At 36.3% G+C, this 14,109-nt stretch overlaps 1 protein-coding gene across 2 annotated transcripts in view; it reads left to right on the top strand.

The window, feature by feature from the left end:
- LOC148955827 (polyisoprenoid diphosphate/phosphate phosphohydrolase PLPP6) overlaps nt 1-7,408 on the top strand; it is a 49,372-nt gene extending 41,964 nt beyond the window's left edge. For both annotated transcript variants that reach the window (XM_089104476.1, XM_089104465.1), the window contains exons 3-4: nt 3,674-3,773; nt 5,436-7,408. In XM_089104476.1, the coding sequence (XP_088960602.1) occupies nt 3,674-3,773; nt 5,436-5,839 (504 nt within the window). In that variant the 3' untranslated portion in view covers nt 5,840-7,408. The remainder of the gene's footprint in view (nt 1-3,673; nt 3,774-5,435) is intronic.
- Nucleotides 7,409-14,109: the final 6,701 nt, after the last annotated feature.

Below are 14,109 nucleotides of genomic sequence, written 5' to 3'. Positions count from 1 at the left end.
CATGTTCTTAATCTTCATATCAGTCATATCAATATCTTCATATCAATGTCCATAATCAGTAATATATCTCTAACTTCTTGACCACCATATTTCAAAAATTCATTTACGACATTATCAGCACCTGATGCCCTACTATATTTTAATCCTTTTAGTACTATCTTTAATTTGTGCTGTCGCAACTGAAACGTCGATCCTATGCCCTGTCCGCCAGCAATGGCTCTTGAGAATTGATGGATGCTTCATCCATCAATCCATGAGTAAATCCTTCTGATGCTTTGCAAACTTTGTTTTCTATTTCATCCAAGACCTTTGCAAATTTGTTTTATTTGATGCCCAATGAAGTCTTTTACAAGTTTTGACTTACTCAGTATAGAAAATTTTTCTCTCAAGTATTTAGAGGCCTGTCCTTTCTTGTTCTTATCTTTGGCAGATTTTTTTGCCAAAAAAATTTGCATGCATGAGTGGAAGGAAAACATCTTTTGGATGAAAGAGCAACCATACTGTTTTTACTATAGTCAAGATTTCCTATAGGCCAACCTCATTGAATGTAATATGATTTCATATCCCCACTGTCCCATATACATAAAACAAAGCAGGATTGGGTGCAATTGCATTTCTAAAAGTACAGCTATGACTTTAATAATGTCACATATTTTCTACTTGAGTTTGGTATATTGAATTCAGTAAAGAAGAGCTGTCACGTTTGTATAAGTTGCTTCGTGCCAATAGCTTAGCTACTTGAAAAGGAATTAAGACGGTTGGTGTTGAGAAGTAGCATGGCTTTCAAACATGGAAGTCAATAATTAGCCCTAGTAGGCGAATCTTAGTTTACATCCAAATTATCAATAACCCATTGAAGTCTCAACAGTCAACTAGATTGTATTTGTTTACAAAATGAAAGAAGATCCATCTGATGATCTTTAAGCTTGGACACCATAACATCACAATGAAAAGATTTTATTGCTAAATTTATAACCCTAGGGGTCAAGATCTAGAATGAGCTCACTTAGTTTTGCGTCAGCTGATGTGGTGCTTCATCATTTCCCTCAAATTCAAGGTTATGGGTAATAATATGTATGTTGTTTGCATATTCTTTGATGTTATTATTATTAGGTATTTTGTTTTTATAGTATTTAGGACGAACATATACTGGTAGGCTATCTGAATATTGAATATGTCTTATGGCAGATGGCATATTCCAATAATTAACTGTTCTCCTTTCCTCAGAAACAATCCTATTTTTATATCTAGTCATATCAGAATTGTAGGCTCCCCAAGACTTAGATACATTGAAAGACCTAGATTTTTTATCAATTTCAAGCTGATCGTACAGTATAATTGAATATTTGTTGCAAAATATTTAGTGCTCGGGACTTGTCCTTCTCCAACTTTCATACCAAACTAATACAGATCCGTGATCCTCACAAGAAGCTTCTAGTTAAGTTGCTGTAACACAATTGTTATTTCACTGTAAATTCGAGTATAACAGAAATTTTCCATGCAGTTTCTGCATTTTTATTAAAATATGCAACTCAGAAGCACTCGCAAATAAAAAGTTTAAAAAAATGTATTCCCTTGTGGACTTATTACCAGTTGTATTATATACTTACTATGTCTTGTTTCTTTGGTCCTCAGTTTTATAGATTACGAGCAAGCGTTCGATTCTGTTGATAGAGGAGCTTTAGTAAAGATTTTATCCTTGTATGGTATACCAGACAAATACATTAAGGTGATTAGTGCTATGTACGAGAATAACACTGCTGCGGTTAAGGTAGGAAATGAGGTTAGCAGCTGGTTCTGTATTAAATCAGGAGTTAAGCAGGGCTGTGTTCTATCCCCCTTTATATGGATTATTTTGATGGACTTTGTTTTAAGGAGAACAGGAAAGGCAATGGGAGACCACGGAATCGAAAGGGGAGGAAAAAGTCTCCTGGACTTGGATTATGCTGATGATTTAAGCATCCTAGATGAAGGTGTGAGCAAAATGAATGAAGTTTTAGAGGTTTTGCTAGATCAGGGTGCTAGAATTGGTTTGAAAATTAATGTTAGGAAGACTAAGTCACTAAGGCTAGGAATAAGTGAAGATGAAAGGTGACGTTGGGTAATGATAAGATTGATCAGGTGGGCAGCTTCACTTACCTTGGTAGTATTATTAGTAAAGATGGTGGGAGCAGTGAAGATGTTAAAAATAGAATAGCCTCAGGGTCAGGGTTAAAAAAGGCTCAGGGTGTTTTTTCACAGTTAAAAAAAAGTCTGGAAGAATAGGAAGATAATTCTGCTAACCAAGATTAGCATATTAGAAGCTACAGTGATGACAGTGGTCAAATATGGCTCTGAAGCATGGACGCTCCGAAAAGCGGATGAAGATTTGCTAGATGTTTTCCAGAGAAATTGCTTAAGGATTGTTCTGGGTACCCTGCTGACTGACCGTATTTCAAACAATAGGCTGTACGAAAGGTGTGATTCAGTACCGCTCTCTAGGGATATAACGAAGGAAAGGTTGAGGTGGCTAGGGCGCGTTTTGAGGATGAAGGATGACAGATTGCCGAAGATTGTACTTTTCGCCCAACCATTTAGAGCTAAACGGAAAGTAGTTCGAGCCCATCTGCGTTGGGAGGACGTCATAAAGAAAGATTTAAAGGAAATGGAAACTTCGTGGGCGGGTTTGAAAAGGAAGCCTTTGGCTGGAGTGGGGTGGAGGAGGATCGTGCGTAGCTGTGTTGGCCTCAGGCGGCTTGGTGCTGCGGTGAGTTATTAGTAGTAGTAGTAGTAGTAGCATTATTAGCGCTTGGTCATCTTATCTCGTCATTGTTTTTTTTTAATAATGGAAAGGACTTCTATGAGTGAAAACAGACAACACTTGGCTAATTTGAGTCAAAAATATGTTCATCTCTGTTAAATAAAATTTTAAATATCAGCTTTTGTCTTGATAATGAGTGCCAAGGAAAGAGTGACACTTATTAATAGCATTCACTAATATAAAAAGCTGATTGAAGAACAATCTATATGACCAAAGAATCTAATTTTCATATTGATTAAAATACGCAAAACATATTCAGTTTAAAGTTTCGTAAAAAAAATTATCAGTATTATGAAATTGCCATAACATTTGACAATAATTGCGTATCCCCAGAAAGGACACACAGTATATGCCATACACATGAGAATTGTCACCTACAAACCTTGAGATTTCAGGGGAACCGAGCCCACAGTATTGCCTCGCCTGTGCACGTGGCGGGCCTAGATAGGCCCGCCATGGAAAAAGAAAAAGCTTAAGATTATTGAGTATTAGGAGGCACAGGGAATTTTCAATTATTTGAGAGGTATGTATTTGAGAGGTAAATTTTTCCCTATTGAATCAAAAGCCAAGTAGACATTCTTACCCAAGTAACATTTTGTGGGTTACTCCCAATCTTGATGAAAATTAAATTACGGGAATTGGTGTAAAAAGTGGAAAATGCTTCACAATTTTTTTCCCTATCTTTGGATTTTTGAAGTGTATTGATTAATTTAACGTATGTCACTCTCCTAGGCGTTCACGATTTTCTGTTGTGTGATTCTCTTCAATAGGGAGTCTCATTGCCAAATTATTATTTATTGAATCTTCATTTGAATTTCTTATTGTTGAGTTTTAAACTTAACAGAATTTCCTAAACCTTTTGATTTTTTTCAGTTAACTTCTAATGGTCTGTTATGGTTGCCTTTGTCAATTTGGTTTATCTGGTTAACTGAAACAGCCTCAAAGGAGGAGATTTATGTCAACCTTTTTTTTGGTAACTCTTTTTTAGTATCGTTCAGAGATGCACCATCAGCAATTGTTAGTATTAGTAGCACATGTATATTCGAGACCTGGTGAAATTTGGAAATATGAAGTAAATTTCGTTGAAATTATTGGGAAAACTGAAACGATTTTAAATTTGGAGGGAGGGATGGGCCTTTTATTCAAAATTGCTGGGGAAAAATACATGGAAGCCACGGCAATTTCTACTAATTTCCTCTCAGTGGGGGCTCTTGATGGTTGCAGTTGGTTTTTCGTTTTTGAACCAGAGAAATAGATGAATATACAAAATGTTTTCGATAGCTTTTCGAAATGTATTTTCTTTCCATCTTTTGGAACTTGTTTTTGTTGGACGTAGATACTATGTTTTATAGCACTAGCATGTTTTGACTGTAGAAAACTGGTAAAATCTGTTCCCCTGTAAATGCTAGATCAAATCTCAGAAAATAAAGTATATAAATAATTCTTTTTTTACCATTAGGCTTGCAGTCGCAATATTTGGTTAAATCCATTCTAAATTCAAAACCGACAGAGGACAGCTGAGTAGCCTACAGATTTTTTTTAAATACATCTTTTTACTGGAATAGAGCTTTTTATAGTTTTCATAAGGGTCAAAACAGTAAAGGGGAGGGGGAGGGGAGCATAAAATTACAATTGTGACAATGTTTTAGTCAGTTTAGCACCTTAATAGGAGCATAAAAATATAAAATAAAAGGAATTTAATGCCAGAAATCTGAAAAATCGACCCCATATTCCCCACCTGCCCAGTCCTAGAAACGCCACTGCTACTATTATTAGTATTTTTATTATGGATCTATTGTTATATTTATTTTACACTATTAAGTGTTCAGGTTTTCTTTTATTATTATTTTTGTTATGTACATGATTTTGGTTTAGTGTGGCTATAGGTTTGGACAAGCGTAAGTTTCTGTATTCCTGTTGCTGTGTCTGTTGGTGAATTAAAATTCAGTTCATTATTTGTTATAGTACCAAAGACAGTGAAAATGAAATCCGATTGTTTGAATTGTTTTATTTGAAATTTACAGAATCATGCATATCTTCAAACATTATAAATATTAGGAATTCAATTTTAAGGGAAGAAGAATTTTATTTGTAGTTGTGCAATTTCCCAGATTTAACAAAAAGTGGGTAAAAAAAAATAGACCAAACAGTTAAAGAATGTGTAATTTCCTTTGAATGTCTTGCTTTCTTTGGGAATTGACAGTGTTAATTGTCAATTTTTACCGACGATGAATATCGTCATTGAATATTTTCCCGGTTTCAGCATTGCAACACTGACGAAAATGTGGTACTGCCCTAATACTATATAGTTTTTGGTACAAACAAGAGATCAAGTTCAGAAAATCGTGGTTTTCGGGATAAATAGACCTAAAATGGGTCAAGGGTGCAAGAAATTGTTTTAGTTTTGATGTCGTTGGTACTTTGAAGAAAGGCAGCCTTTCAAAATGCCGTGCATAAATTTCATTGCTGTTCATACGAATTAGTAATATGAGTCATTCAATGAGTGATGATAGGGAGGAAAGGGGGTCAAATTAAAAATAATCAGCATGGTCGCAGTGTGCTGGAATATGGTTATTTACAACATAAATTTTGTGCCCGTTATTAAAACTCCTTGGTGAAAAATTTATATTTTTAGGTCTGGTTTTGGATGTGATTATAGTTGCATTTGTGAAAGCCTATACCAGAAGAAGAAGACCAAAGAAACCTCACGGTGAAATCTTGCTTGCGATGGATAAATTCTCTTTTCCATCAGGACATGGCTCGAGATCTGCTTATCTAGTCACTTTTGCCGCATTAGCTTTATTACCCTTAAGTTTCTTTTCATGTTTAATTTTATTATGTCTTGTCCTATGGGGATTGGCTGTTGCAGCTTCAAGGATTGCCTTGCAGAGACACTATATTTTAGATGTCACTGCCGGGTGTGTTCTCGGCTTGGTGTTAGCTTTTAGTCAAAGAAGAATTTTTTGGGCTTCTGAAGAGTGGTCGCACAGTTTTGCACATTGGATGAAGTATGGACTAATGAGTGATTATTCTATTTAAGAGTGCTCCCACTTTTTATACCTTGGAATGTTGAAGCTCCTTTTCAGATATGTATTTAGCTTACCCGGTGGATATTTCATTGATGTAGCAACGAGGAAGCTGATTGTTCTTTGAAAAATTTTTGTTTTAGAAATTCATGAAGTTGTTTCCCGTGCCTTATCTTAAGTCTGCACTAATTAAACTGTTTTCCTTCTTTTTTCCTTTAATAGCTATTTTCAATACATATGTATCATATGATTAATTGAAGTTGCCATTTTTCGATTAGAACGGGAGTTATTGTTTTGCTTAGGATAAACGTAATATAAGAAACGAATGCAGGGTATAATTAGTAGTAAAAAAAGTTTAATTTTAAAACCTACCATTTCGAACTTCCTTTTTGGTTGAATAACTGCTTATATACTAGTTCTTTGTTCATGAAAGTTGATTTTGAAATATTAGACGTATGAATACAAACCAGGATTAAATCCGAAGCAACTTTTCTTAAACATCACACAGTCATATTTACTGGTTCTGTAAAAATTAGAGAAGGTTTCAAACTGCTATACAACAATGCAAACCTTTGTATTTGTCACAGTTTTTCGTGTCTGGTTTGTTTTGTTGTTGCTATGTTTACTCCAAGACTGATTGTTTCAGAAATATTTTTGTAGAATATCAGAAGAGAATTCATTCCAATAGAATTCTAAGCTGTAATGCAAAAGAGATCGCGATGCACTAAAGCGCTGATTTACTGCTCATTTTATGCCAAAAACAACAATTTTGGCCTAAATAGGTTCAAAAGGCTATGCAGAAATAATTCTGAGACAGGCATTAATTTAACTATATTGAACACGTTTTTCTAGCTCTCGGCTTCAGAGTCCATACTTTTGCGCGGTGATCCTTAACATATTAGAAAAAAACTCATTGATATAAAGAACAAAGTCGAAATTTAAAAGGAAGCAAAATTATTGCTTCGCGGATTATGCAACATATACCTATGAAACTATTTCAAATGAAACAAATCATGACATTTCTCTATATTTGTAGGATTCTGAAAACCAGGGATTTACTGTAGACACAAAACAAATGCAAAAATTATGATAATGTCCTAGGAGCAGAAAAGCTCTTAAATAGCCTGCAGAAAACAAGAAATTTATATAATGTAGTAATGTAATTATATAATATAACATATAATATCTATATAATGTAATTTATATGTGAGTTATATTTATGTAATTTATATTTTATATATTTCAAAATTAATTTATACTTCAGTAGTCTTTCACTGCCCATGATATCGAAAACTTTTAGTATACGATTCTAATTCCTAAAACAAAAACTAAAGCAAGCTAAGTTTTCAGTAAAGAGCTAGTTTTTAGAATTCTGCAAATGCAGAGAAATATCGCAAGTCAGTTTTTTTCATGTAGTTCTTTAAATATATCTGACATAATCTGCGAAGCAATAGTTCATGTTCGTTTTAAGTTTCAACTTTACTCTGTACTTGCTAGAATAATTTCCTTTTAAGATTAATTTTTGTTTGTTTTGTTTAAGTAAACCTTTAAAGAAGATTTTTTTGACGAAAATAAAGAAGTTACCCAGAATTTTTGCTAATCTAGGGCATTAAATATAGCTCTTACTTCTCACCTTTCTTAATCTTCCTCGCGAAATGTGCGCAATTTTGTCTTGTTGATAAAAAGCCCGAGGCGTACATTATCACCGGTAACTTTGATAAGTTGTAGATAAAAAATTCGGGCTTATTTCTTGAAAACAAGTATGCATGAAGTTTTATTTCATTTGGTCGTCTTTTTTTAAAAGCACGTTTTTTAATTTTCACTTACTAAGGGGAGGGGGCTGGGAAAAGGGGTATATAAGAGAAGGAATTATAAACCTTTTGTTTAAGGCTTATTACCGTTGAGATTACGGTGTTACCCCATTTTTGCTTACCAGCCCTCCTCCTCCAGAAATGGCAAAAAAAGTGCCAAACGGAATTTTACGATGGAGCCGTCAAGACAAATGAAAAAGAACGCTTAGATGTAAGTATTAGCTTTTAAATCTGCATTTAAACATCCCACTGCGATCTTGTGGTAGCCTACTTGCCTTGGCAAAAAAAGAAGACGCATCACTGCTAACCCTGGAAAAAACGGTTTTACTTTTTTTTCAAGATGAAAAGCTCAGAACCTCCAGGAAAAATTTTAAATCCATTGGGTAGAATTTTCATTCCTCAGTATTTTGGGCGAAGATTGAGATTTTGTGGTACAAAATGGCAGAAAGGGACATCTCTTTTGTCATTAAAGAGGAACCAGGTGTCGTTATTTCCGTCGAAATATTCTACGACCACTCGTCGGACAACATTAAAGGTAAAAAAAAAAAAAATATGTAAAGAATAGGGCATTGGATTTATCCAGGTACTCATTTAGAGTTGGCTCGACTCTGGCTGAGCTTACAGAGTCACGCGATTGACCCCGTTCAAACAAAATAACCAGGACTCAAACCCCTGTCCTCGCGGACAAAAAGTCTCAAATTTAGCGTAAACACCCGACTAGGACGACTTTGACACGATTACCCCTGAGAAAAAAACAGGGAAAAAGGAAACATACCTAAAGCCTCTGAAATTGTATTTTTAGCCCCAAATTTTTAACGTTTGGTGGGAGGTCATTGCCACTATACAAGGCACTTGACTTTTTTGGTTTCGAGGAATGTATTTAAGCCTCCAGCTTAAAATAAAAGATTTCAGTTTTGTGCTTACCTCCGCGGAAGTAGATTAGATGGGCGGTCCCCAAGACCTAAGTGCAGGATTCCTGCGGGGAGCCTTCACCCAGGCACGTCAACATGTTCTTTTAGGGCTAGGGGAAGACAACATTTTGAGAAGGGGACAAAACTAGGAAAGGTCAATGTATTTTTTTATGGGGGAAAAGGGGTGTTAGAAGTCTAAAAAAAATGTATGTCAAATCTTGTTAGTAGTCCTTCGGAATCAGATAAATATTAAGCTAATGGGATAGGGGGGGGGGTTCTGCTTAATTTTCTTCATTCGAGAAATGAAGTTGTTTGGTTGCCGAGGTTGTGATACCTCCCTTTTTTTGTGGGAAAATATTTTGGGTGCAAAATAGAATATCACATCCCTATTTTTACGGTGCGAGTTTTGGTGAAAACTTCCTAAGAAGAATGAACATAAAAAGAAAATTCATTTAGTTTACATATCATAACAAAACTTTTTTAGCTCGATCTATATCGACAGAATATAGAATTAGAAATAAACACAAATTGAATTGTTCTTCAAATGAAAGCAATAGTAACAGCGAAACTATTTTGAATAGAAATCATCGTATATGGAAATGCGGCCATTTTCCCTTGAACCCTCTCTTGACACTTGTGCTTATCTTTTTTGTCTTAAAACCTCAAGAATAGATAATCTTTATAGTGCCTCGAGAATGAAAGGGCTGATTAAGTTGCAAATTTTTTATGCAACACATTCTCATCATGTTGGAACCGTAACTTCTACCTTATAAAAAATGGGCCACGGCCCATAGTAACCAAAAAACGTGCTTTAACAAAAACTGGCTGGTATGAAAAAATTACCATTCGTAGGTTGTTCAAGAATTGTAACTTTTATCTCGGTTAGTCTTAACAGTAAAATGTTATTTAGAAAATAAATCTGTGGGATTTCGAAAAAAAGTCTGAAAGCTCTAAAAAAAATGGCGTGGGATTCAAATATAACCGACATTGTTGGAATCGCCATGGCCGAAAATCCTATACAGGAAACTTAAAGTCCCCTGGCTTGAACAACAAGGAAAATCACTTCTTTGCATGGGTAGTACTGATGTATTCCCTTTTTTCCTTTTTTTTTCATCACTGCTAGCGGGGCACTGGAACAGCTTAGAGAGCTGTTTAAGAGCTCATCTAAAAAAAAAAACAACTATGTCTAGTGTCTATTGTAATTAGCCAAACATAATGTGTTAACAAAATACAATTCTTTTATAAACACTGCATCTTCGTATACAAGATGATGTTATGTAGAGTATGATGTCATATTTGAGCGACTGGGCTGCCTAATTCTCTTTTGGTCGTACTTTGCTATATTCAGCTAAGAAAAGCCGAATGCTTTTCCTGTCTCTGATATATGAAATAAGTTGTTGAAGCAAGTCTTATTTTAAAGAAGTGTGACTAAATTGCTGCTTTCATAAAAACGGAGCCTGTAAAACTGGGCCGTAAAACAATCCATTTTGGAGCATCATTTCCCATTCCCTAACAAAAACTATGAAACTCATCTTGCTCAACTAAAACAACATACGGCAATTTTAGTTAGGCCGCAACTTGGAGCGTAGAATAAACTCAATTTTTTCATAAATCTTTAGAAGACTCAAGGGGCCTTAGCCCTACGCCTCTTTGTAATAGTTTCTGCTCGATTTGAATTTGAATTGGCTATGTATAATAATTTCTATTCGTTTGGGTCTTGATTTAGTTCTATAACAGTAATAGTAGCAGCCTTTGGAATTAGTCATAGTTGCAGTTACAAGTAGTTAAAATCGCATGTGCCCGCAGTTACAGTTCCAATTAGTCGCAGTAGCAATGACAGGCTTCCATCATATATATATATATATATAGTTGTATAATTTGGCTAATCACAGTGGAAACTGCAGGCAGATTTTTTAATTGGAGACTATGAAATTAAAACAGTAGTTTCTCGTTTTGCTGAAAATACTACTAAAAACCCACCGCAGCACTAAGCCACCTGAGGCCAACACAAATACGCACATTCATCCTCTATCCCAATTTATTCAAAGCCTCCCTCGTTAAACCATCCCAGGAAGTGCCCGTTCCCCTTAAATCTTTAAATGACATCCTCCCACCCATACCGCGGACGACCTCTTTCCGTTTAGCCCTTGACGGTTGGCCGAGAAGGACAATCTTTCATCCACAGAACGTGCCCAAGCCATCTCAACCTTTATCTAGTTTTAGCCCTAGAAAGCGGGATTGAACCACATTTTTCGTACAGCCTACTGTTTAAAATACGGTCAGTCAACCGGGTATCCGGAGCAATCCGTAGGCAATTTCTCTGGAAAACATCTAGAAAATTTTCATCCGTCGGATCACCCATGCTTCAAAACCATATTTGACCACTGTCATTACTGTCACTTCCAATATTGTAATCTTGGTTTGCAGACTTATCTTTCTATTCTTCCAAACTATTTTTTAACTGTGAAAAAACACACTGAGCCTTGGCTATTCTACTTTTAACATCTTGACTGATCCAACTCTCTTTACTAATAATACAACCAAGGTAAGTGAAACTGTCGACCTGATCCATCTTTTCCATTGTGAATAAGTGAAATTAGAAAATGATAGAGATATGGGAGCAGGGAGAAACGTTTGGGAAGAAAATAGAGCTGATATACGATTTTTGGGCAATATTCTTGCAAGTTTATTTTTTCATCTCTGTAACACAGGTGTACGATTACAATCACCAAGGATCAAAGATTATTCATGAATCTCGGCTATCAAAGAGTTTGACTATAATATTGCTCAGGTGTAGTATCTTCTTCAACCAACCATTTTTTCGGCTAGCTTTATCAAACCTTGGACAACAATTACTCAAAATGTTTTTCCCTCTTCGTATTTATCTTGAAGCACAAGGAACATCAAAAATATTTTGCCCCCTGGGCACATTTTCGGCCTATTCGTATCTACGGACCACAGTTTTTTAGATGTTCTTGGGTCGTTTCAAAATTAGGAAGTTTCTAGGGCAGTTCCACATTTTGTCTACATTGAAGCACAACATTAAATAAGCAAAATTTAGACAAGGCTTTTTGTTCCTAAAAATTAAGTCATTAAAACAATCTATTGATTCCTAAGGACAAGTGCATAAAGGAAAAATTAGGAATGCTCTGAAGCTGTTAGGTGCCACATATTCATATGTTTAGCTTGTTTTTTTATAGCTTATTATTAAGCTTAATTTTTAGCTTATTATATTATTCTTATTACTTTATATCGTTATTTTATAGCTTATTATATTAGCTTATTATTTTTTCTTAATTTTTCACTCATATTTCTTTTTCAGGTGTTTGATTTGGCATCTGCTAGTCCCAAAATCTGCATTTCGTGCTGTTTTTAAGAAAAAATCAAATTGGCGATCTTTTCTAATTTTTAAAGACAAATAAGGCTGGGTTCCGGTGATTTCCCCCCGGTAATTTCTACTCCCGGAAATTTCCCCTCGTAGGAGATTCCCTCCTCCCCGGTGATTTCCCCCCTAGGATATGTCCCCCCTGCTGAAAATTTTCCCCTCCCCCTCTCTGAAATAATCGCCACCGGAGACTACCCTTCCCTCAGACTTGTTTGCATTGGATGTCACCCATGGCTTGAAAATTGTTGCAAAATTCTTCTCTTTCTCGGCTTAAAAGAAAAGATTTTAGCCTTGTGCTTACCTCCACGGAAGTAGATTAGATGGGCAGCCCCCAAGACCTAAGTGAAGGATTCCTGCGGGGAGCCTTCACCCAGGCACGTCAACATGTTTTTTAAGGGCTAGAGGAAGACAACATTTCGAGAAGGGGACAAAACTAGAAAGCGGGATTGAACCACATTTTTCGTACAGCCTACTGTTTAAAATACGGTCAGTCAGCCGGGTACCCGGAGCAATCCGTAGGCAATTTCTCTGGAAAACATCTAACAAATCTTCATCCGTCGGATCACCCATGCTTCAAAACCATATTTGAGCACTGTCATTACTGTCGCCTCCAATATTGTAATCTTGGTTTGCAGACTTATCTTCCTATTGTTCCAAACTATTTTTTAATTGTGAAAAAATACCTTGAGCCTTGGCTATTCTACTTTTACCATCTTAAGTGATCCAACTCTCTTTACTAATAATACAACCAAGGTAAGTGAAACTGTCGACTTGGTCCATCTTTTCCGTTGTGAATTTGTGAAATTCGAAAATGATAGAGATATGGGGCAGGGAGAAATATTCGGGAAGAAAATAGAGCTGATATATGATTTTTGGGCAATATTCTTGCAAGTTTATTTTTTCACCTCTGTAACATAGGTGTACGATTACAATCACCAAGGATCAAAGATTACTCATGAATCTCGGCTATCAAAGAATTTGACTATAATATTGCTCAGGTGTAGTATCTTCTTCTTCAACCATTTCCTCGGCTAGCTTTATCAAACCTTGGACACCAATTGCTCAAAATGTTTTTCCTTCTTCGCAAAATCTGCATTTCGTGCTCTTTTTAAGAAAAAATCAAATTGACGATCTTTTCTAATTTTGAAAGACAAATAAGGCTGAGCTCCGGTGATTCCCCCTCCCCCGGAGATTTAACCCCCCCCCCAGAAATTTCCCCCCGTAGCAGACTTACCCCCGTAGGTGATTCCCCTCCCCCCTAGGAGATACCCCCGTCTGAAAATTCTCCTCTCCCCCCTCGGAAATAATCGCCACCGGAGACTACCCTTGCCTCAGACTTATTTGCATCGGATGTCACCCATGGCTCGAAAATTGTTGCAAAATTCTTCTCTTTCTCGGCGGCCCAAAATATAATAGCGAGTGGAGCACACTTTTTAATTTTCAGTGCTTGTTCGCGCTTGAGGATGGCCAAGAACTTCCAAAGGCTAGGGTGATGAGCCGAAACTGAAGACTGTAATCTTCTATGATAACCCTCAACATTGTTGTTTGTCCTGGGGAGTTCATCTTTCGCTCTGTCGAACATATTCCAGACACGAGGCGGAAAGTTGCAAGGTATTCTCCTACTTCCACGTATTCTACCGATGTAGCTATCTGCAAAGTAGGCGATGATCGGCCCAAACACATTGTCAGTAAGTTTTGCTACGACAGCTTTGAATTTACAATGTACTTCCGATATGGGCACGAATGCAAGAGCAGCTAGCATTTGGACGGAGACTTCAAATACATCATCGTCTCTATACCTCGTCTGAAGGCCAAGGTTTTGTACTTTCCTGTAGGTACTCTAGCTTAAGTGGAAAAAACAGCCGTTCACTTCAGTGGCTGGAAAGCCTATCCTGAAGGAATTCTGCACGCCCAACTCGAAATCAGACAATGCAGATGTTGGACCTCCATTCGTCAAATGAAACTTTAGAGAGCAGCGTGCGCCATATGCTTTACTCGGAATATTTACAAAAAATTATTAGTCACATGTTATCGCTTATGTGGATGGGATAGGATATTACACATTTTATAAAATAAAACCTAAATATGGCAACTACTGCGTTTAGTGAAATCGAAAAGAACGGATTTGAAGATAGAAGAGCACTACATTTGGCATTAGAACTGTCATTACTTGGCT

The sequence above is a fragment of the Artemia sp. Qi Xiang Cuo genome, chromosome 2, assembly GCF_049724085.1.
Source record: "Artemia sp. Qi Xiang Cuo chromosome 2, ASM4972408v1, whole genome shotgun sequence".
Taxonomy (NCBI): Eukaryota; Metazoa; Arthropoda; class Branchiopoda; order Anostraca; family Artemiidae; genus Artemia; species Artemia sp. Qi Xiang Cuo.
Note: the sequence above shows the minus strand (reverse complement) of the source record. Positions and strands in the feature narration are given on the sequence as shown.